Consider the following 24,269-nt stretch of genomic DNA (forward strand, 5'->3'; position numbering starts at 1 on the left):
CAGGCAGTTAACAGGCGAACCACCAGGGGGCAATAGAGTAGTCAAGCAGTCAGGGTCTAAAGCCAGGAAAGTCAAGTCACTGCAAAGGGGGAATCAAGACCAAGTTAGAAAACAGAACCAAGTCGGAAGCCGGGAGATCAGGTATACAGAGGGGAACACAAACAACAGACAGGAGTGGGAAGTCGGGGACCGGGACAGACAGACGAGCGGGGGAGGGTACAGGTCAGGGCACGGTAACAAGGATTCAGATCACACAGGAATCCTCACCAGAGCCAGTCACAGGCTGCAGAGCAAAACTATAACCAGCACAGGAATGCAGGTTCAGAGACCAGATATAGTGTCTCCTGAAACCAGAACGGGGCTGATGGGAATTAACCCCTGGCATGACTAGGCCGGGTCTGGGAAACTCTGGAGCAGGGAATCCCGGTCCTGGATCATGACACCAGGACAATTCAAATTATTTCCAACAGCCACACTTTTAAGCATGCCCTAAACATGCATTCAATAGACTGGTGTCATAAATGACAGTCATGTGGTTTCCGAAAATAGAAGGTCACAGTGTTTGGCCTTGAGATGAAGATCTCAAAGTACACCAAAGAAACAAATCAACTAAATTCTGTTAACTTCTCTACCTGATGGCTGTGAGTGAATAATATGTTCACCCAGTTGCAGATCTCTCTGTCCCTTGACAGGCGCCATCACTTAGCAGGCATTGGCTCAAAGCCTTAGCGGGTGTATACAAGATATAGCAAGAGGGACATTTAGAAAAAAAATGATATATTCTTAAGGGGACAGTCCCAATTCAGAATTGTATGGCACCTGTATGTCATGGGTGTGTCACAGGTGACAGACAGTCATGTGGTTTCTGACAATAGAAGGTCAGAGTGTATGGCCTTGAGATGAAGATCTCAGAGTACGCCAAAAAAAAAAAAATCAACTAAATTCTGCAAACTTCTCTACCTGATGGCTGTAAGTGAATAATACGTTCACCCGGATGCAGATCTCTCTGTCTGTTGACAAGTGCCATCACTTAGCAGGCATCGGCTCAAAGTCTTAGCAGGTGTATGCAGGCAGATGGCAAGAGGGACACTTAGAAAAAAATAATATTCTTAAGAGGATAGTCATATTTCAGAATTTTATGGCACTTGTATGTCATGGGTGTGTCACTGGTGACAGACAGTCATGTGGTTTCTGGCAATAGAAGGTCACAGCGTTTAATTGCACATAATGCTCCCTGACTTTCTATTATTCCTGCTGTCAGTATTCATTAGGTAGTTTTCTTGCTGGATTCATTTCTCCCCCTTTAGAACCCAGCAGAGCCCTCCTTCCATCCAGCTACTGATTATCAGTATTCTCCATATCCTCAAATACTTCCATCTTTCCTGGACTGGTGCTGATGATATTATTCAGTTCATTCCAGCTTTGGTTGCAAGCAAGTGGCTTGTACTCCTCTGTAGTATCGTTGCTGAAATTTTGCTGAACTCCTACCTGAGTCATCTGTAGATAAGAAGTTCATGCTTTTCCCCTGTGTCCTCCTTGTGTTTTCCTTTAGCGTTTAGTGGGGTTGACAAAGAGCTCATCCCACCCGTTCACTATTTAAGGCCCAGCACTAGGTAAACCTAGGGTCAGGTATCTGGCTCAGCGCATAGGTGGGGAACCTATCTATGGTGGGGAGGGACCCCAGGGATCAGCGGTACGTTTGGTCAGGTCACCATCTCCCCATTCCCTAGACACAGGGCTTCCCTTCACTTTCGCCATTCCATTGGTACTTCCCCATACCTAGTGTGACAACTGGCCTATCACCTCACCTCACTTCTAACTATTCACAATTTGTCCTTACAATTTTTTTTCCCAAATTGTGTTCCCTTGTATTATCTATTTACACAGCCTCCATGCACTTTATAGCCTTCTGTACCTGTACTTGTACATACCGGCTGGAGACCGGTTCATGCAGTGTTATCTGCATACCCTATTTAGTATACTGATGGCTGGACCATACAATATAAGCACTTTTTACCATATAGCTTTTGTGCCCCCACCTATTTCCCCATAGATTGTAGATTGCAAGCAGAATCTTCACTCCTCTTGGTAATTATTGAATTGTGTTACTCTGTAATGTCTGATATTGTCTGTACATGTCACCTCTGAATTGTAAAGTGCTGCGAAATATGTTGGTGCTATAGAAATAAAAAGTATTATTATGCTGATCTGACTTTGCAATTGATGTTTGTACTAAGCTTGCCGATGTATTCATGTACTATTGGTGGTTCTGGTGATGTAATCATGTTCTGATGGTGGTTCTGGTGATGTAGTCATGTACTGATGGTGGTTCTGGTGATGTATTCATGTACTGATGGTGGTTCTGGTTATGTATTCATGCACTGGTGCTAGTTCTGGTGATGTATTAATGTACTGATGGTGGTTTTGGTGATGTATTCTCGTACTGATGGTGGTTCTGGTTATGTATTAATGTACTGATGCTGGTTCTGGTGATGTATTCATGTATTGATTGTGGTTCTGGTGATGTATTCATATACTGATGGTGGTTCTGGTGATGTATTCATATACTGGTGGTGGTTCTGGTGATGTAATCATGTTCTGATGGTGGTTCTGGTGATGTAGTCATGTACTGATGGTGGTTCTGGTGATGTATTCATGTACTGATGGTGGTTCTGGTTATGTATTCATGTACTGGTGCTAGTTCTGGTGATGTATTAATGTATTAATGGTGGTTCTGGTGATGTATTCATGTACTGATGGTGGTTCCCATGATGTGCTCCCATGTGTGCAGCAGATCAACAAGGAGCGAATCAGTGGTAGAGAAGCAGTGCTAGAAACAGGGAGGGTGAGTTATAGCTGTACTTGTCATTTTAGGCTTCTGCAACACAGAACAACAAAAGCAACACTTTTACCTGTCTATATAGGTAACTCATATCTTAGTATAATATATTGTGCTAGATATTTGGAGTAGTGACACTCTGTCTGCTTCTTAAACAATAGCAATACCACTTGTCTTTTTGCTGCCCCATTTATGAGTATACAGAGACCAAATCTGTAAAAGTGAACATGTAAAAACAACATTGCATTCTGTCTTTCGTTACTTCTTTTAACTCCGTCGAAAAATAAGATGGTCATGTGTCAGGCGGCTTCGGCTAGGACTAGTTATAGTTTAAATGAGAAAACAAAATGTGGCAAAAAAATTATGATAAAACGTTAGCAAAGCCATTTTTTCTGGAGCGCCTTTTTCTAGGAAACCCTCAGCTGGTCCACCGGCTTGTTAAAGATGTCGTGTGCATATACCTTAAAGGGAACCTGTCACCCGATTTTAGCCTTCTAAAAAAAAACTAGCACCTTAAGTAGCGCCTGTGCTGCACTCTATAAAGGTGCACGTTACCCCCTAACCCGCCCCGTTGATCCTACACATACCTTTATAAAATCTCCTGCCATGTATGTAAATTGCTCGGTCCAGTCCGATGGGCGTCCTAATCTGCGCCTCATGACCTTCCGTTCGCCATCCTCCTGTGCTGATTGACGTGGATGACGCCTCCGGTGCCATTCACGTAGGCGGTCAAATTCTCACCCTGCACAGACACATTCCCAGCTCGCGCAGGCGCACTTCACTCTGCTGTATTGAGAGCAGAGCCAAAAACATAGGTACACCTATGCAAATCGTCAAGTTCTCTGCGCAGGCGTGACATTTTGGCCAGGGATGTGGATGACGTCACCCGCATCTTTCGCATCGCCGGACAAAATCTCACGCCTGCGCAGAGAACTTGACAGTTTGCATAGGTGTACCTATTATTTTGGCTCTGCCCGCAATAGGGCAGAGCTAAGTGTGCCTGCGCGAGCCGGGAATGTGTTTGCACAGACTTGAGATTTTGCCTGCTACATGCATGAAGCCCAAGGCATCATCCACATCGATCAGCTTAGAAGGACGGTGAAAGGAGGGACATGAGGCGCAGATTAGGGCGCCCATCGGACCGGACCAAGCAATTTACATACATGGTGGAAGATTTTATAAATTTATTTGTGGGGTCTACAGGGAGGTGGTTAAGGGGGTAACGTGCACCTTTATAGAATGCAGCACAGGCGCTTCTTAAGGTGCTAGTTTTAGCTTAGAAGGCCAAAATCTGGTGACAGGTTCCCTTTAAAGATCCAGGACCCGAAAGCACACGTGGTTGGTTTGCACCATGGAGACACACAGCTGTAGAATATTTTGTAACGAGGATATACTTTATAAACAGATTTTGCAATACTTTTTGTTTTTGCAAAAGTCTTCATACCCTTTTAATTATGGATTATGTTTGAATTGAGCATTATATCACTAGACTGTATGTAATGTTACATGTTTTTTTACAATGTATCTTTAATTATTAACACTATATCCTTGTGATTGCTTTTAAAAAATATAATGAAAGTGATAGTGCGCAAGAAGTAACAGAATCCAGTGATTGGCACTTGATCCTTTTTTTTTGTGAAATAACGCTTTTTCTCTGATTCCTAATGGATATGAATACTTTTGCTGGGTAAAAGAATTACAGGGCTTTAACTCAATGAACAAATTGGTACAAGCCGTCCGGCGTGTAACCGTGCTGCATATTTATTGGCGTCCGCTATGAAAGACGCTGACTCATTTTATAATGTTCCATCTGCAAATATTTGACATGCAAAACTAATTGCTGGAGGCCGTAATAAAAAAACAAAATAATTAACTTTTTTTTTTTTTCCAAGATTAGAAAATTCTCCAGGCGTCTGGAATGATCGAACATAAAATGCATAAATACAACAAACATTATCGACGTAGAACAGTTTTACTATTTCCATAACACATTATCCTCGCCCTGCAAGGCTCTGATAGCACCGCATGGCATTACACTGTGCACCTGTTGATAGAAAAACTATTATTTTTGGAAAAAAAAAAAAAGAAATCCCGACATATAAGAGGGTGTGAAAACTTTTGCATATATTTTTTTTCTTGCACTGGAAGCGTAAGCAACTTTGCAAAACGTCTTCTAAAATGTTGTGTACACAGGATCGACCCAGATCTATGCCTCCCCATGGTAACAGACTACAAACAAATCTTGTGTAGTCTGGAGGCGAAGTCAAGAAGCTTAAAGGGGTGGATCACTACTTAGTTTTCCAAGCCACATCGATAAAACGTTGAGAAACAAGGCTTCTCTCAAATATCTTGTGTTGACCATAGTGCCTGTGACCAACATTACTGTGGTCCTCTCATCCCCTTCGCGTGACCCCCGGGCTCTGTGACCTCTGATTTCCGGTGATGTTATGTCAACTGCCAGTTGACCTGACATCACCGAGACCGACCCAGTCTCTGTTTCACCAGTTGACCTGACATCACCGAGACCGACCCAGTCTCTGTTTCACCAGTTGACCTGACATCACCGAGACCGACCCAGTCTTTGTTTCACCACTCATCACAGCCCAGCATCGCTCTTGCTTGCGGCGCTCTGTAGTGAAGGAGAGAGCTCCCAAGATGTTGGGCTGTAACCCTGGGCTGTGATGAGCCGTGAAATGTCACCTTCAGCCAGTCACTCATGGAGACTGGGGTCAGCCTCGATGATGTCAGGACAACTGGAAGTTGACGTGACATCACCGGACATCAGAGGTCACAGAGCCCGGGGGTCACGCAATGGGAATGAGTGGACCGCAATAGCGCCGCTCGGAGTCACAATTGCCAACACAAAGAATTTGAGGTAAGCCTTGTTTCTCAATGTTATATCGATGTGACTAGTAATGCTAACTAGTGAACCACCCCTTTAATCGTTTGCATTTAGGTAAGAAAGCATAGAGGACAGACAGAAGGTAGCATGACTGTGGGAGCAGAATACACGGGGCAAATATATGGTCTGATCATGGAGACACATTGGATTGAATAGTATACGCTACCATTGGTTATAGGATGGTCGTCTCACACTACCCATCCCATAACAGAGAGTAGTAGAGAACGGGTAATTTTCACACTGCGCCAATGACCACTGGAGAGGAAAATCAGATCAATGTCGCTTTATTTCATGCTCAGGTCAGGTCTACGTGTTTCAGGAGTCTCTGCTCCCTTCCTCAGGACAAATGGGCACAAGAAACATCAAATCTCTGGGGATTTGTTGTTTGATGTTTGATGTTTCTTGTGCCCATTTGTCCTAAGGAAGGGAGCAGAGACTCCTGAAAAGCGTAGACCTGACCTGAGCATGAAATAAAGCGACATTGATCTGATTTTCCTCTCCAGTGGTCATTGGCGCGGTGTGAAAATTACCCGTTCTCTACTACTCTCTGTTATCAACCTGTGGGTCGCTGCAGCCGTGATCGATTTAACATGCGTAGTTGTGACTTTCACAACTCAACCTGGTGAGTGTTTCAGCTTGTGTTTACCCTAGTTGTTTTGGGGTAAGACCCTATTGCGCTTTTTCTCCACAGCTCTACCATATCTTCACTACCCATCCCATAAGATGTTGTGGAGCAAGAGAAGGAAGAAGAAAGGTCGAGAACTGAGAAGACCACCATGATTTCCCCATGAAGAAACATGCCATCAATACTGGTGACAATGTGGACTACCAATACAAAACATACAGAACAAGAGCAGACATAAAAAGTTGACATACCTGTGAGCTCCGTCTTTGGAAAAGTAGACTGTGTAGGCTTGTATGTTTCCTCTGGTGTCTACCGGTGGCCTCCAGCTAAGACGTACAAATCGACTAGAAACCAAAACAGGGACCACATCTCGAGGAGCAGAGGGAAGGACACTGGAACTGGGAACAGCTGTAGGGGAACGGGGGGATTCAGTCAGAGAACCGGGTGATACAAAGGTGAGGGGTTCAAGAGGAAAATGTGTGGGGGCAACAACTACTGAGTCCATAAAACATGGGACCGGGCAAAGATGGAACAAATGTAAATTAAAACATATGATAACACATGGAAATCATCAATATACTCATCACAATCATATACTGTATTTGTTATGATTCAATCTTCTTCTATTTTCAATTAAAAGAAACAGAAACAGAATAATCAAATGTGAATATTGATCCAGTTTCAATTTGATACAATGTATTACTAAGATTTGAAGTGATAAGTACTTTGTAGGAAACTATAAAGCCCCCATACACATTAGACATTGGCCAATATCAACGGGCTTGGCCAAGAGTCTCATGTGTACGATGGTCATGGGTAGAATTCAAGGCATGTCCTATTTCAGACCACTGATCCAATTGTTCTTTTTGAGATTAGCCGGCACCAGAGGAATCAGGTAAGTGGTTCTTTCATAAAGATTACAGGAACGGTCAGCGCAGAGAGCTCCTGTATATGGGAGAAATGGATGAGACAGATGCCCACCAAAACATCTGCTCAACCATTATTCAGCCAACATCTAAAGCGTCAATAAACACAATTAGGGTTAAAGAGTTTCCTAGATGCTTATTTTAAATAATTGGTAATAATCACTGATAATAATAATAATAATAATAATAATAATAATAATGAGAAATCTGGAAATGATGGAAAATTATACAAAGTTCTTTAGAAACTTCCATCTGCTTGACATTATTCTCTTCTTTCGCGTCTAGGCTTGGGCTTCCAGAGTAGAAGTTGGAGCTTATTTCCACTCTGGCTAAAGAAGGACTCTCGAGTCGTCAGTCTATGACATCCTCAGACCCTATTCAGGGGTCCAAAACCTCTAGCACCTCAACTGTTGTGAATGTACGATGTGCTTGTGGCTATCAGGGCAAATTGGGAGCTGGAGCTTCTCAGTAGCTGAACAGCTCTAGGTGCAAACGCTCCTTGAGGTTCCTTAGCGCCACCAAGAAAAATATCTATTATTGCCCACCTCATATGTGTAAACAGCCCTTATTTTCATGATGTAGACCAAGTGAAGCAGGCATACACTGAATAGACTAGAAACAGGTATTTAGGTTAGATTGAGGGGGTTCCTTACTTGCCAATGGTCCCCTTTTTAGTAGGACAGTCCTAAAATTCGGGCTGCAAAGCGACAAGACTAATGCAGACGTCACACGGGATGATCTATCGTGCGATCGCACGAGTGATCGTACCCGCCCCTGTCGTTTGTGCGTCACGGGCAATTAGTTGCCCGTGTCATACAAAGTCGTTAACCCCCCGTCTCCCGCACTTACCTCCCGGGCGACGTCGCTGTGGGCGGCGAACATCCTCTTCCTGAAGGGGGAGGGACATTTGGCGTCACAGCGACGTCACACGGCAGCCAGCCAATAGAAGCGGAGGGGCGGAGATGAGCGGGACGTAAACATCCCACCCACCTCCTTCCTTCCGCATTGCCAGCGGGACGCAGGTAAGCTGTGTTCATCGTTCCCGGGGTGTCACACGGAGCAATGTGTGCTGCCACGTTAACGATGAACAACCGGACGGTCGATTTTTTGAAACTAAGCGACGTGTCAACGATGAACGAGAAGGTGAGTATTTCTGCTCATTTACCGTCGCACGTAGCTGTCACACGCTACGATATATCAGACGATGCCGGATGTGCGTCACTACCGACGTGACCACGATGACATATCGCCCGATATATCGTACCGTGTGACGCCCGCATTTGTAAAACCACATCTAAAAGTCAGGTTGTCCTATCTGCTTCAGTAGCCAAAATTGACCCTACAGAAAGGCTATCATGACAAGCCCCAGTGTTTGTTTATTCGATAAATTCACAAGTCAGAGATGACGACACTGTGGCCATTTCTCACTGACAAGTACTGAAACGTTTTAGACTATGAGGATCATGGTTGGATATTACAGGTTCGTCAGCCCTTCTTATGCCTCATAGAAAATTCAGCTCCCAACATTTTGATTTTCCACGTACTGAACTAATTCGGAAAGCTCCTGCCAAGATTCCTATGAATGCGCTGCCGCGGAGCACCTGTCCCATTCTGTAAAGCCGGCACTTACCATTTTACTGGTAAATGAGCCTTTATCTTGCCTAATAATAGTTTCCCTTTAAAGAAAATTGCAGTAATAACTGTGGGCTAATAACAGCTATCAGCGGCTCTTTATTTTTAGTGACTTCCATAGTAAGGTGAAGAGCGAAACATGACTGGTTTAAGCAGGGCTCAGGGCCACCCGCGAGACCAAACAGTCAGAAATGTTGCCTTTTTTTGTTACATGGAAATCCATCGTGAGAGACGGTGAATGCAATTTTGGGTTAATAAAATAATGTCTAAGAAAAACAATGAGTCCAAGGAACCAATTATATATCAGATTCATATAGATGGCAGATGAGTCAAGTCGGAATAGCATCTGTTTGGGTGATACTAACAGGGTAGGTGACATGGGGGCAAACACACTACCCTGAAGGCAAGGTGGGCAGCATCAGAGTTGAAGCATACCCACCAAAAAATTCCTCTATAGGGGTTATCCAGGATATTTTTTCCATATGGTGCTAAGCCTGTTTGTTCTGCCCTACAATGAACATCACGGACCACTCCTGCTTCATGTGACGTTGCGCAGACAGAGCGGTTCCTTCTCTTCCACCCAGGTCTCTTGACAGACCGTCATTGCGGATATTATGTTGATTGACAGATGACTCAGCCTATTGCAGAATTGAACCAGCTGTCAATCAACATGACGTTGGCAGTGACGTCCCACCTACAGAGCAAGGAGGAAGAGAAGGAACTGCTCTCTCAACGTGACGTCACAGGAAGCAAGAGAATTGCTGGCTATGAACCTGTAGATATCATTGCAAGACAGAACAGGTTGGCAGTTAGCCTACCAATAAGTTCCAAGATCCAGAGGGGGAAAAGAGTCCCGGATAACCCCAATATAGTCATTTAACACCCCCCTCCACCAATTAGCTCAAGGATGGGCACTAAACATCCCGATCCACTCAATTTTGGGTTAATATGTATATGCTCTGCCCTTTTTAGGTTTTGGTAACACCCTTGAAAAATACACCGGTTGGTAAGAATGGTGAAGTTATTGTTTGCTACCAGGAGATACAGGTTTGTTGTGGCCATTTGATGGACACATGGGTACAGGGCTCATTACAAAACAGAGCTCTGATGGTAAAACTGTAATGGGTCGCGCATTGATGATCTTTCCAGAAGACTTGTCAAAAAGAATTGTGCTGCACAGACAGCTATTCTTCCTGGCAAATATTCCAGAACTGCTAACAGATGCTGTAAACATTTAGGGGTACTTTGCACGTTGCGACATCGCTACTGCGATATCGTCGGGGTCAAATCAAAAGCGACGCACATCCGGCGCCGGTAACGACGTTGCAACGTGTAAAGCCTAGATGCGCCGATAAACGATCACAAAAGCGTCATAAATCGGTGATCTGTGTAGTGTCAGACATTTTCATAATGTCGCACCAACAGGAGATACGATGTTGGTCCTCATTCTTGTGGCAGCACACATCGCTGTGTGTGACACCGCAGGAGCGAGGAACATCTCCTTACCTGCCTCCACCGGCTATGCGGAAGGAAGGAGGTGGGCGGGATGTTTACGTCCTGCTCATCTCCGCCCCCTCCGCTTCTATTGGCCGCCTGCCGTGTGACGTCGCTATGCCGCTGCACGACCCGCCCCCTTAGTAAGGAGGCAGATAGCCAGCCAGAGCGACGTCGCAGGGCAGGTAAGTGCGTGTGAAGCTGCCGTAGCGATAATGTTCGCTACGGCAGCTATCACAAGATATCACAAGACATCGCATGTGCGACGGGGGCGGGTACTATCGCGCTCGGCATCGCTAGCATCGGCTAGAGATGTCGCAGCGTGCAAAGTACCCCTAATAAATGTCTATAAACTAGAAATTTTGGAAGGTTTTAACAACATTTGGACAGCTTGATGTTGACCATTTTCTTCTAACCATCATAACCTACGAGATGCCGACCAAAGACAGATACCTGCTAAAAAGTTCATCTCTCATGATTTTTAACAGTCATTGTTGGGGGCATAAAGTTGAAAAGTCATCCATGCATTTCATCAATGGTATCCCAGATTAGGCAACAGATCACGGCAGAGATCGATTGGTAAGTCCTCATTTTTAATCGAAGGCATTGTCAACCAAGACAAGACCCTTCCAAGACTAAGTCATCAACATCAGAAATCTCTACACTATGGCCAACTCCAATCTGGACACAATCTATTGTATCCATTTTATAGCTGCAGTAGAAGCTTTTTTTTGGAACCAAATATTTTGGGAACAAAAACTGTGTATATGCGGCAAGCATAGGTGGGGAACATACAAGTCCCATGGAGATCCTGCCTTTGGTATTTTACAAATCTATAACCAAATTGAACAAGTTAACTATTTGTTACCAACTGCAAAGCATCATGGTCCTTGTTTTGGGGGCAAATAATTATTTTTGTTGACTAATGAAAAAAAAAGCATCAAGAGATGAGCGAATCTTTGGAAGTTTGGTTCAGCAGGTACAGTTGAACTTTAAAAAAGTTCAGTTTGTGACCCCGACATGATCTGAACCTCAGCTTATAGAAGCTTGTATGTGGCACCACCCCTGAGGAGCAAATTTCCCATAACTAAAGCCCTTAGGGGACGGAAGACATTCAAATTGTGGGTAAAAGAATAAGACTGACTATACTGCAAAGCAGAATATGCTGGGATGGGATGGAGTGAAGAACATTAAGTGGCCATTCTGTAAACTACAAATGGTGGCCGAGGTCCATTCCAAATGTTTCTATTAGATCCTGCAGATACTATTCAGGACACTAACTACTTGTATATTCCAATCGCAGCTTGGAGGAAATGTTCTTTAAACCATTCATCACACTCAATTAGCCATGTACCAATAACCGGATTGTTATAGGATCCATTATCATCTTGACTTCAGTCATTTCCATAGTGATGTATTATAAAATACTTGGGTTATAAAGTCTATGAGATGGAAGAGGAGAAGCCATTCATAATTTGCTTTTGAAAGTTGCCTCTGTCATTGACCGATTTTGTACTAATAGGCACAAGCAAAGACGGGAAGAGTAGACCCAACACACTTGTCATAAAGTCATTGGCGCCTTATATCGTCTGGTATTTTCAGCTGAATTCACGGTATTAGTTAGACAAATTATCCCCCAAATATATAATATACACAAAGGTCAAGTAGAAAGAAGACTTCTGCTTATCATTAATAATACTCATCATAGGCCATCAGCCATTAATATGTCTTACCATCTGATGCCACTTATAGATTCTTATTCTATGCTGACTACTTTGGAAAGAGACAGTCTCTGGAAGAAGCTGAGGAGTCGTGACTATTGCAGCTGTGGTATTTAGATGTGTTGGACTAGTTTGTATTGGACCCTTTTCCCTCTTTCTATCTACCTTACCTTGTATTGTATTTTAGCAGAGGTGAGACTAATGTTATTGCTGGCCTTCTCACTAGCCAGGGTGAGTTCAGGGCAAGCAAGGGCCTGGGCACATGACGGTGACAGGGGGAGGACCCATATATGAACATTAGGGAGCATAGGGTACAGACTCAGGTGAGCTGCAGGAGGTGTCCCCTCTCCCTTTCGAAAGGGCCTTCCTTCTACACCATATCCTTGTGTTACGCTGCACGCTAATTATATGTACCCTCTGCTGTGACACCTCAATGACCACATATTTGCAAAATATAGAGCTGTAACACCAGAGCTGTATACACTGTTTAGTGGCCACTCTTGGGTACTGCAGCTCTGATTTGACTTGCTTCCATAGGATTTTAGGAGCAGCATAATGGCCACTAAGTAGAGGAAAGGACTGTGTTGCACAGTTAATTTGTTTTTCTCCAAGAGCTGCAAACAGCTGATTGGCAAAAGTGTTGGACCCTTCTGGAGGTCGACTGAGCTATAGCTTGTATGTTCAAACGTAATAAGAATATCTGTGTATATAAATAATCAAAATATAGATGTAGTTGCATAATAATCTGTCTGTCTATGTAGCCATCGCATAGACCCATAGTATAATTCAAAGTTGTATAGTCATGAAGGAGTTAACCAAAGATAATGAAGCCAGAATGTGAAGCTGCAAAAGTGTTATCAGTAATGTTCACACAGAAAGAATGTACAAGAAACAAACTGCGCTGTGAGAAATTAAGGAGTAAAAGTACTCCCTGTTTAGCTTCAAGGCCGAAGTAGCTTTTCTGTATAATTGGATCTATCGAATACACGAGTCAGTTGATGATGCTGGCTCAAGGAGAACAGGTCTGTGTGTTCATTGTCTGATACATTGATATATCGGCACTGGTATACAGCTAATACGGCACCGTCTCTGAATATCCCAAACGAAGATTCCATTAGCAGTCTTCACCCAAATTCCTCCCTTGACACCTTCACCAATCTGATATTGATGACCCAGGCTTAGAATTGGTCCTGGACAACCACTTCCAAAATAAATTTACGTAAGGGAAATCTGAAACACTTTATCAAAGCCATAATCTTCCAAAATATCGACTCCTCGGATCTGATAGCCTCATCTCCATTTGATAAAAAGCTAATTTTCTTACCTTTCAAAGTTTTGAGAATACAGAAGTTTTAGGAGGTAAGTAAAAAAAAACATGTAACCAATGCAGTCAACAAAAAACACTGAATTATGATACTATTATTCCGGATCAAAAGGATAATTGGAATTTCCCTTTCTAAATGTATTCTTAAACCCCAGAAGATTGACTCTCAAACTCCAGCAATTTCTGCCACTTATCTGAGGATGATTCATTTGCAAGCTTAATCTAGGAATTAGTGAATATCAGCTCGTACCTTGCGAAGACGAAGGATTTCAGACGTTTCCATAGACACAGAGATCACTTATCTGTTGTCATGGAAAATCAAGCAGATAAACTAACTTAACAATGCTAAAAGATGGAGAGTCTGGTTATTATATCATCTGGAGGGCTCGCCACTTCGTGTCTAGGATGCAGTATGTCTGCAATTATTCAGGCGCGCGGCGGCTCCATAGACGCGTGCTTAGATTCCGCGCAGAACAATGGAGTCTCCATCTAGGCTGGCTTTGGATACGTAGGATATTTTTGTTCCGCTGACTGTATGCATATACTTTATATGCTTTTACATCATCATTTTATGTTGTTGACCTTCAACTTCCCAATATTTTCTTTACTAAAATAGTCCAGTGCTCCATGTGCTAATACAGTACCGTATTTTTCGGATTATAAGATGCACCTTTCTTCCTCAAAATTTGAAGGGTGCATCTTATAATCTGAATGTAGCTTACCAGGAGGTAGTGGAGAGGAGGCAGCGGCGATGCTATGCACTGTTCTGGCTGCTGGGGCTGCGCTGCTGGGGCTGTGGGCACTGCGCTGCTGGGGCTGCGCTGCTGGGGCTGTGGGCACTGCGCTGCTGGGGCTGCGCTGCTGGGGCTGTGGGCACTGCGCTGCTGGGGCTGCGCTGCTGGGGCTGTGGGCACTGCGCTGCTGGGGCTGCGCTGCTGGGGCTGTGGGCACTGTGCTGCTGGGGTTGCGGGTGCTGCGCTGCTGGGGCTGTGGGCACTGTGCTGCTGGGGCTGGGCTTCTGGGGTTGCGGGTGCTGTGCTGCTGGGGCTGTGGACGCTGTGCTGTGCCGCTGGCGCTGTGCTGCTGAGCTGCAGGTGGTGAGGCACTCTCAGGGGCCATTTTGAAAATGGCGGTGGTGCGGGGTTCAAATAATGGCGCCCAGAGTCAGCGTATGTACAGATGGAGCTCTCGGATCAAGATCTTATCTGCGCAGGCTCTACCTTTTTCCCATTGATGTCCCAGCAGTGGACTTAAGGAAAATGGCACCCGGAGGTGGCACGTGGCTAGATGAGATCTCGGCTTGTCAATCTGTGCATGCGCCGCATCTTGGCGCCATTCTTTGAAGCCCGCACCGCTGACAATTTCTGGATGTTGTTTACCTAACTCGCAGTGCCCACAGACAGTATCTGGGGCACCCACCGCAGTGCCCCGAGCAGCACCTTACTCCACCACTGCCCCTGCCTCCTGTGACCCCGCTCCCCCCCCTCCCTGGTAAGACACCACCAGATTGTAAGACCGACCCCATTTTTTTTTTTAACTTTTTTTCCCTCTAAATTTGGAGTGCGTCTTATAATCCGATGCGTCTTCTAAACCGCAAAATACAGTACTTCGAAAAAGCATTCATACCCCGTGAACCTTTCCATATTTTTTCATGCTACTACCACAAACTTAAAGAGGACCAACTATCAGGATTTTCCTATATAAGCTAAAGCCAGTGCTATACTGGCGCTATCAGGCTGATTGTATACAAACCTTTAGTTGTGAGATCGGGTGTATGGTTTCTGAAATACAGGCAAGTAAAGTTTGTGAAATGCGCTGTTATTTGATTGATAGCAGCTACAGAATATCTAATAGGTGGGTCGGGTTTTGCTAGGTACTACCGCTCCAGGAGGACACTCATTGTGGGGCATTAGGGAGGTGGCACAAGATTATATAAACCCAGTTTGAGGCATAGGAAAGACTACACTGAAGAGGACACATAATGTGTTGTAAGAAAAGTGCAGAAGAGAAGGATACCCAGAAAGGGGCATGGAGAAAATTGTAGAGGTGGAGAGCACCAAGAGAGAGGCAAGGAGAAAGCATGAGAAGAGGAGGCATGAAAAGAGGTAATTATGAACGAGATGAAAAGCCAGAAAGTAACAAGGGGAATCTGCACAGGAGAAGAAAACTCAACAGGTACCAAAGGAAAATTTTCACAGGAGTAGGACACCTAGTGAAGCATAAAAAGGAGTCTTCAAAGGAAGACCTGTGGGAAGCAAGTGGGCAAAGGGAATGCTTCAAAGGAGGAGAAGACATGTAAGGTAGTATAATGAAGAGAACAAAGGAAGGCTATATAGAAGGAGGACATCAACGGAGGGGCAAGAGGAAGACTGCAGAAGATGGAACCCAGGAAGAGAAAAATGGAGAGCTGCACAGTTGATAGAAACTCAGTCAGGAAGGAGAAAAAGGAAGGCTGCAGAGCAGAAGAAGACGTACAAGGGGTAAGGGGATCATGGAAGAGAGCAAGACTCAAAAGGAAATAAGGGGAAGGCCAAAGAGTAAGACACACAGGGAGAGCTTAAAGGGGTTGTCTTGGACTTTTACTATAAGTCATCAATATCTGATTGGTGGTGTGAAGTAGCAACCACCTATGTTATAAATGGTTGCTATGTATCGCAATGGAGGAGGTCCTCTGCAATCTAAAACCTGAAATGTTTACTATGGGACGTTCAGTTCCACAAGTCTCGTTAATGTATTATGGGCCAGGTGTTTGAAATGTCAGAGTGCTGGGTGGCTCTGGCTATTCCCATACCTAAACCCATGGGTGTGTCTGGTGTGATATATGAGAATGGTTGTTTGTCACATGGTCTCAGTGTGCTTGGAAGCAGTTTACTTCTGTGAGGCACCCTGCATGCAGACCATGTGAGTTTAGAGCTGGCTGCAGACTTCCCTGGAGACACATTGGCTAGGAGGCCAGGTATATGGAGCCTGTGGTTGCTCTGTGATTAGTAAGCTGTAGTCCAGAGGATCTGAACTGACAGTAGACAGTGTCTGGGGCAAGTCACAGTTCCTGGTTGGTGAACCAGTGAGGCCGTCTTCATAAATGTTCGTTGGAGCCTTTCTCAAGCTCCAGAAAGGTAACCTCACACATGGGAGTTCTATACTGACCAATGTCAGTGAGTGAACAGTGTTACACCTCCACTGGGTTACTGCTGTGAGGGATTGTATCCAAAGCTGTGCGGGCGTACTCACAGATGAAACGGACTGTAGGACAAATATGTTTCTGTAAAGCCAAAGGAAGGCTCATGTTTGTGTTACTTTGAAGACAGAAGAAGGCCTTTGTTATGTTGCTGGAGTGCTGGTTTTGTATGTGAATAAACCAACTGGTCTGTTTAAATAGAAAACTGTTCCTGTGTGCCTTAACCTAGCAGCCAAGCGAGTGTCCCCCAGTACATTCAGAGAGTGCAGCCTCACAGTGGCAATACAAGGCACTTCCGCTGAAGCCGACCGGAAATAGTCAGTAAAGGAGATGCTCAGCACAGCTTTGTCGTGGCTTTGGCTGGGTAATGCACATCCCCCATACTGATTAGAAAACAATATAAAAGTCCTGAACAACCCTTTTAAGCAGAGCTCAGTAAAGTCATATCTAAGCACTAGAGTTGAGCGCGGTTCGTGGTTCGTGGTTCTCCAGTTCTAGGCTCGAGTGATTTTGGGGCATGTTCTAGATCGAACTAGAACTCGAGCTTTTTTGCAAAAGCTCGATAGTTCTAGAAACGTTCGAGAACGGTTCTAGCAGCAAAAAACCAGCTAAATCCTAGCTTGGTTTCTGCTGTAATAGTGTAAGTCACTCTGTGAATCACACTATTATGACATTTCAGTGTACACTGTGCGGGAACAGCGCCTTCAGATCACTGCTGTTTGTATAATGGCGATCGCCATTTTTTTTTTTTTTCTTGTCTTCCTTCCCTAAGCGCGCGTGTAGTGGGGCGGGCCAGCATGTCAGCCAATCCCAGACACACACACAGCTAAGTGGACTTTTAGCCAGAGAAGCAACGGCATGTGTGATAGGATGTCCATGTCACATGTCCCTGCATTATAAAAACGGACATTTTCCTCCAGGACGCCATTATCTCTTCTGCGTCTTTGGTGTCAGACATCACTGTCGCAGCTCCGTCTTGAGTCCTATCGCTGATACAGCTGTATGCGCTCCATACACAGCGTTAGACAGCTTAGGGAGAGCACTTTCTATCAGTCCTTTTAAGGGCTCAAACCGGCAGGGTCAGAGTTAAGGTGACAGGTCCTGAAAACAGCGCCAGCGTCTGTGCAGCCAAGGTCAGGGATTTCCTCCCTGCATTTCCCTATTAGGAGGGATAGAAAGGCAGGCTTCCATTCCTCTATCCAGAGCCCCACAATCCTGGCACTGTACCCTCCTGTCCTCTGCACACTCCAACTCATTATAACTAAGCCATTATACTAGCAAACACTCAGTGTACCTAGTGGCATCCTATACGTGGCTATTGGACTTTGCTATAGTCCCACTAGTGCAAAGACATTTGCAGAGCGCGTCTGCCTGCATTGCACACTCCAACTCATTATAACTAAGCCATTATACTAGCAAACACTCAGTGTACCTAGTGGCATCCTATCTGTGGCTATTGGACTTTGCTATAGTCCCACTAGTGCAAAGACATTTGCAGCACCTCTACCTGCATTGCACACTCCAACTCATGATAACTAAGCCATTATACTAGCAAACACTCAGTGTACCTAGTGGCATCCTATCTGTGGCTGTCGCGGGCGGGGAGGAGGGTGTCAGCACACCGCGCTCACCCCTTCTGCTCGGGTCCGGCTGCTCAGTGGTGGCTCGAGCCGTAGGCCGGATCCCGGGGGTTTCCTCGAGCGGCACTCCTCGCCCGTGAGTGAAAGGGGGGTTGTTTGGGGTGTTGGGATAATGTCCGTGACGCCACCCACGGTTGTGGTGATGTGTAGCACCACCGCTGCTTAATGCGGGGATCCCGGGGATGGTGATGGGGAGCAGCCAGGTGTTGTGTTGCCCCTCCGTGGGTAGGGGTTGGTGATCCCGGGGCCCGGTGATGGCTTGTGAGGTGCAGGGCCTGGTGGGCGCAGGGACGCGGGGGCAGCGCTGTGGCTTGCGGCACTATGGTACTCACTCAGCCTGAGACTTGGACACAGTTTGTACGGTAAACCAAACGGCTGGTAGGACGGTCCCACAGACGGCTGCTTTGCTTCCCCGGTAGGTGACGGTGATGTCCCTCTTCCTTGCACCTGTATGTACGGATGGTTGCGATGGGTCCCCACCGGTAACCCGCTCCCCGGCTTCAATCTGGGCCGGAGGAGCACTACACTTTGCCCGCAGGCGCTGGCCCTCAGAGACTGGTGCCCTGGCGGTGGCGGTGCCTCTGTTGTACAGGTTGGACTGTTGCCTTCAATCGGGACTTGGTTGTTGGGGGAATCTACGTCCCCTTCACTGACGGATTCGGCAAATTTGGCGACTCCTAGCCTTGCCGGGGTCCGAGAGGCCCCTGCCCTGGTGCTGACTGTCCTTCGGAACACTGCTCCAGACCACCGGGCACACAGCCAACGGGGTCCTTCCAGGAACTTCCAAACGGTCCCCCTCCGGACAGTCACCGCCGTCGCTGACCTTGCTGTTCTGGCCCTACACAAAGCTGGGCTCTCAGGCTTTGCACACTCTCTGCTCTGTCACCACTTCTTGCTTTCCTCCTTTACTACTCTTTCTCTCCTTACTTTCACTTCGTTGTTTACACTTGCCCTCCCTGGGCTAATCTGCCTGACACTTCCTGCCTCCAGAGCTGTGAGCTCCTTGGTGGGCGGAGCCAACCGCCTGGCCCACCCCCTGGTGTGCATCATCAGACTCCTGGAGGAAGGCAACAAGGATTTTTGGTTCAGCTTAGGTGTGCCTACCTGGGATGTGGAGTGTGGTGGTGTGTGACCTGTGTCCCCTGGCTTGCCCAGGGCGACACATGGTTATTGGACTTTGCTATAGTCACACTAGTGCAAAGACATTTGCAGAGCGCATCTGCCTGCATTGCACACTCCAACTCATTATAACTAAGCCATTATACTAGCAAACACTCAGTGTACCTAGTGGCATCCTATCTGTGGCTATTGGACTTTGCTATAGTCCCACTAGTGCAAAGACATTTGCAGAGCGCGTCTGCCTGCATTGCACACTCCAACTCATAACTAAGCCATTATACTAGCAAACACTCAGTGTACCTAGTGGCATCCTATCTGTGGCTATTGGACTTTGCTATAGTCCCACTAGTGCAAAGACATTTGCAGAGCGCATCTGCCTGCATTGCACACTCCAACTCATAACTAAGCCATTATACTAGCAAACACTCAGTGTACCTAGTGGCATCCTATCTGTGGCTATTGGACTTTGCTATAGTCCCACTAGTGCAAAGACATTTGCAGAGCGCGTCTGCCTGCATTGCACACTCCAACTCATAACTAAGCCATTATACTAGCAAACACTCAGTGTACCTAGTGGCATCCTATACGTGGCTATTGGACTTTGCTATAGTCCCACTAGTGCAAAGACATTTGCAGAGCGCATCTGCCTGCATTGCACACTCCAACTCATTATAACTAAGCCATTATACTAGCAATTGATGCTGCCAGTTTAAGGGCCGTAGTTGCATTGTCAGGGATATTTATTCTTTATTATTCTGCTGTTAATAAAGCTAGACCACCACTGCAATCTACACCACCTCTCAATTTTTACTACCACATTTTCAGTCCACAATCTTGTCGCAATCAACATGAGTGGCAAAATGACAGATGCTGGTGGAAAGGGGAAGAGGCGTGGTGGAAAAGGCAAAAAAGGTTTTGTCCGTGGGGAAGGTGGCAAAGCTCCATTATCATCTGCTGAAGATAGACCATCTACCAGCAAAAGTAAGATGTCTACTACTTACCGTGGACAATCCGATGTGCTCCCTTTTTTACGGACACGAACAACAGGAACAAAGGTAGATGATGGGCAAAAAAGGAAAATGCTTGAATGGATCTCAAGTGGTCCAACAAGTGCCCTCTCAGCCACTTCAAGTACCGCATCCAAAAAACACCAGTCCTCTGAGTTGTCATCCCAATCAAACTTGCTTTCTCCCAGCTCTGAAGTCTCCATCAGCCCTGCACAGTATGGTGGAACTGAGATGGCTGAGTCTGCAGAGCTGTTCAGTCACACTATAGCCTGGGAATCAGAGGTCTGCTCCCAAGCTACAGTGAGTACAGAACAGGAAATGGTCTGCAGTGATGCCCAGAACCTTTGTGACTCTGATTCAGGCCGTGAGGACCACGTTTCTGAGCATAATGTTGACCCTTTGTCACAAACTGTAACACCTGTGGTTATAGACAATGAGGAACATACTGATGAAGATGAGACGCAGATACCCGATTGGGATGACAACTTAAATATTCGGTCAGGGCAAGAAGAGGCTCGGTCTGAGGGGGAGGGGAGTGCAAACACAACAATTGATGATGAAGTTCTAGATCCCACCTACTGTCAACCCACAGTCAGACACTCGAGGAGGTCAACAGAGGCGGTGGAGGAGGATGCAACCGACGACGAAGTTACCTTGCGCCTTCCTGGACAGAGTCGGAGCACTGGTAGCACGTCTACAACTGCATCCTCAGCCACCACTCTGCCTATGAGCATTATTCGGGGTGGATCAACAGGTCGCATGGCCTCTAAGCCTTGCCTAGCCTGGTCCTTTTTTGACATAGAAAAAGTTCGCCCAAATTATGTGATCTGTAAACTTTGTCATGATTCTCTTAGTAGAGGTCAAAACCTCAGCAGTTTGACAACTTCTTCCATGAATCGTCACATGAATAAATATCATAGGTCCCGGTGGGAAGCTCACCGTGCTGCAATGCGGCCTAGCGGAGCGAACCATCCACCGCCTGCCCCTTCCAGTGCATCCGCGCGCTCTTCATCTTCTAGGACTGTGGGGACAGCTGTCACACCTGTTTTTCCACGCACAACTTCCACCACTGTAACCGCAACAGGCAGTTTGCTTGGTAGGTCGTCAGTTGGTTTGGAAGGGGAAACAAGTGAGTGTGTACAGCTCTCTCAGACATCGATAGCACCAACGTTGGATGAAGGCAACATCATGTCTCCGCCTGCCCTTTCCTCACAAACCTGCATTTTTCCAGGGACACCCTACTCAACACCGTCTACACACAGCAGCCAGATCTCTGTCCCTCAGATGTGGTCAAATAAAAGGCCACTTCCTGCGACCCATGACAAAGCTAAGAGGTTGACTCTATCCCTCTGTAAGCTGTTGGCTACCGAAATGCTGCCTTTCCGCCTAGTGGACACACAGGATTTTAGAGACCTTATGTCTGTCGCTGTGCCCCAGTACCAGATGCCTAGTCGCCACTACTTCTCTAAGAAAGGTGTGCCCGCGCTACACCAGCATGTCGCACACAACATCACCGCTTCCTTGAGAAACTCTGTGTGTGAACGGGTGCATTTCACCACCGATACTTGGACCAGTAAGCATGGACAGGGACGTTACATGTCGCTGACTGGGCACTGGGTAACTATGGTGATAGATGGTGAAGGGTCTGCTGCACAAGTCTTGCCGTCCCCACGACTTGTGTGTCAATCCTCTGTCTGTCCAAGTTCCGCCACTGCTTCTGCATCCTCCACCTCATCTGGGTCCTCCACCTCCGCCCCAAGCCTGCCTGGTCAGGCCACCAGCGTTCTCACTGCGCAGAAGGAATCACGCACCCCTCATTACTATGCTGGCAGCAGAGCGCAACGGCATCAGGCAGTCTTTAGCTTGGCATGTCTTGGGAATAAGAGTCACACAGCTGAGGAGTTGTGGTCAGCTCTGCGGTCCGAGTTTAATAAATGGTTGTCTCCACTCAACCTGCAGCCTGGTAAGGCCGTGTGCGACAATGCTGCAAACCTGGGTGCGGCCCTTCGCCTGGGCAAGGTGACACACGTACCTTGTATGGCTCACGTGTTGAACCTTGTCGTCCAGCAATTTTTAACACACTATCCCGGCCTAGATGGCCTTCTGAACAGGGCACGAAAACTGTCTGCTCACTTCCGCCGTTCAAGCGCCGCAGCAGAGCGACTTGCATCGCTCCAGAAGTCTTTCGGCCTGCCGGTTCATCGCCTGAAATGCGATGTGGCGACACGCTGGAATTCAACTCTCCACATGTTACAGCGACTGTGGCAGCACCGCAGAGCCCTGGTGCAATACGTCATGACGTATAGCCTGGGCCAACGAGATGCAGAGGTGGGGCAGATCACCCTGATGGAGTGGTCTCAGATCAAGGACCTATGCACCCTTCTGCACAGTTTCGACATGGCGACGAATATGTTTAGCTCTGACAATGCCATTATCAGCATGACGATTCCAGTCATTTACATGCTGGAGCACACGCTAAACACTATTCGGAGTCAGGGGGTGGGACAACATGAAGGGGAGGAACTACAGGAGGATTCATATGCGCAAGGGACAACAACATCACCAAGGTCCAGACGTTCATCATCACCAACGCAGCAGGCATGGGACCATGGGGGACAGGGATCGACAAGGGCGCATAGTAGCAGGCGAAATGTTGAGCAAGGTGCAGGAGAACATGAAGAAATGGAGGACGAAGTGTCCATGGACATGGAAGACTCAGCAGATGAGGGAGACCTTGGTCAAATTTCAGTTGAAAGAGGTTGGGGGGAGATGTCAGAGGAAGAAAGAACGGTTAGCACCTCTATGCCACAAACACAGCGTGGACTTGGTCCGCATGGCTGCGCAAGACACATGAGTGCCTTTTTGTTGCACTACCTCCAACATGACAGTCGTATTGTCAAAATTAGAAGTGATGATGACTACTGGATTGCCACACTATTAGATCCCCGGTACAAGTCCAAATTTTGTGACATAATTCCAGCCATAGAAAGGGACGCACATATGCAGGAGTATCAGCAGAAGCTGTTACTCGATCTTAGCTCGGCTTTTCCACCAAACAACCGTGCAGGTGCAGGGAGGGAATCTCCCAGTTGTAACTTGACAAACATGGGACGGTCTCGTCATCTTCAACAGTCTACCCGTACCAGTAGGACCGTATCTGGTGCTGGTAACAGCAATTTTATGGAATCTTTTCATAATTTTTTTAGACCCTCCTTTGCAAGGCCACCAGAAACAACAAGTCTGACACATAGTCAACGGCTGGAGAGGATGATACAGGAGTATCTCCAAATGAACATCGATGCCATGACTGTGCAACTGGAGCCTTGCTCCTTTTGGGCTTCAAACCTAGAAAAATGGCCAGAGCTCTCCAGTTACGCCTTGGAGATTTTGTCGTGTCCAGCTGCCAGCGTTGTCTCTGAACGTGTCTTCAGTGCTGCTGGGTGTGTGCTGACAGATAAGCGCACGCGTCTGTCCAGTGACAATGTGGGCAGACTGACGTTCATCAAAATGAACAAGTCATGGATCCAGAAGGAATTTACAACCCCTGTGTCATCCTGGGGAGAGTAAATGCTTGTGGATTTGGAATGTGCTTGATGCAAATCTAGCTGTGAAGTGTACAACTAGGGCACAAGTGCTGCCACTGAATGGGTGGGTGTGTGTGGGGCACAATTTTTGGAAAAAAAGGGAGACTCCGCTTGGAGTAACCCTTGCTTACATTGTTTTTAAAAGAAGCCAAGATGAACAAGTCATGGTTCAGCAAAGACTTTGCTACCTACCCCGGTGTCATCCTGGGGACGGTTAATTATGGCGTATTTTTGAATGTGCTTGATGCAAATCAAAACATCCTGTTTGCAACTAGGGC

The 24,269-nt window shown here is 46.4% G+C and overlaps 1 protein-coding gene across 1 annotated transcript in view; it reads right to left on the reverse strand.

Annotated features, from left to right (window-relative positions):
* DCC (DCC netrin 1 receptor) overlaps window positions 1-24,269 on the reverse strand; it is a 1,217,792-nt gene that overhangs the window by 370,926 nt on the left and 822,597 nt on the right. The window contains exon 8 of the mRNA XM_075328185.1: window positions 6,618-6,774. Within this exon, the coding sequence (XP_075184300.1) occupies window positions 6,618-6,774 (157 nt within the window). The remainder of the gene's footprint in view (window positions 1-6,617; window positions 6,775-24,269) is intronic.

This window comes from Anomaloglossus baeobatrachus, chromosome 1 (assembly GCF_048569485.1).
Source record: "Anomaloglossus baeobatrachus isolate aAnoBae1 chromosome 1, aAnoBae1.hap1, whole genome shotgun sequence".
Lineage (NCBI taxonomy): Eukaryota > Metazoa > Chordata > Amphibia > Anura > Aromobatidae > Anomaloglossus > Anomaloglossus baeobatrachus.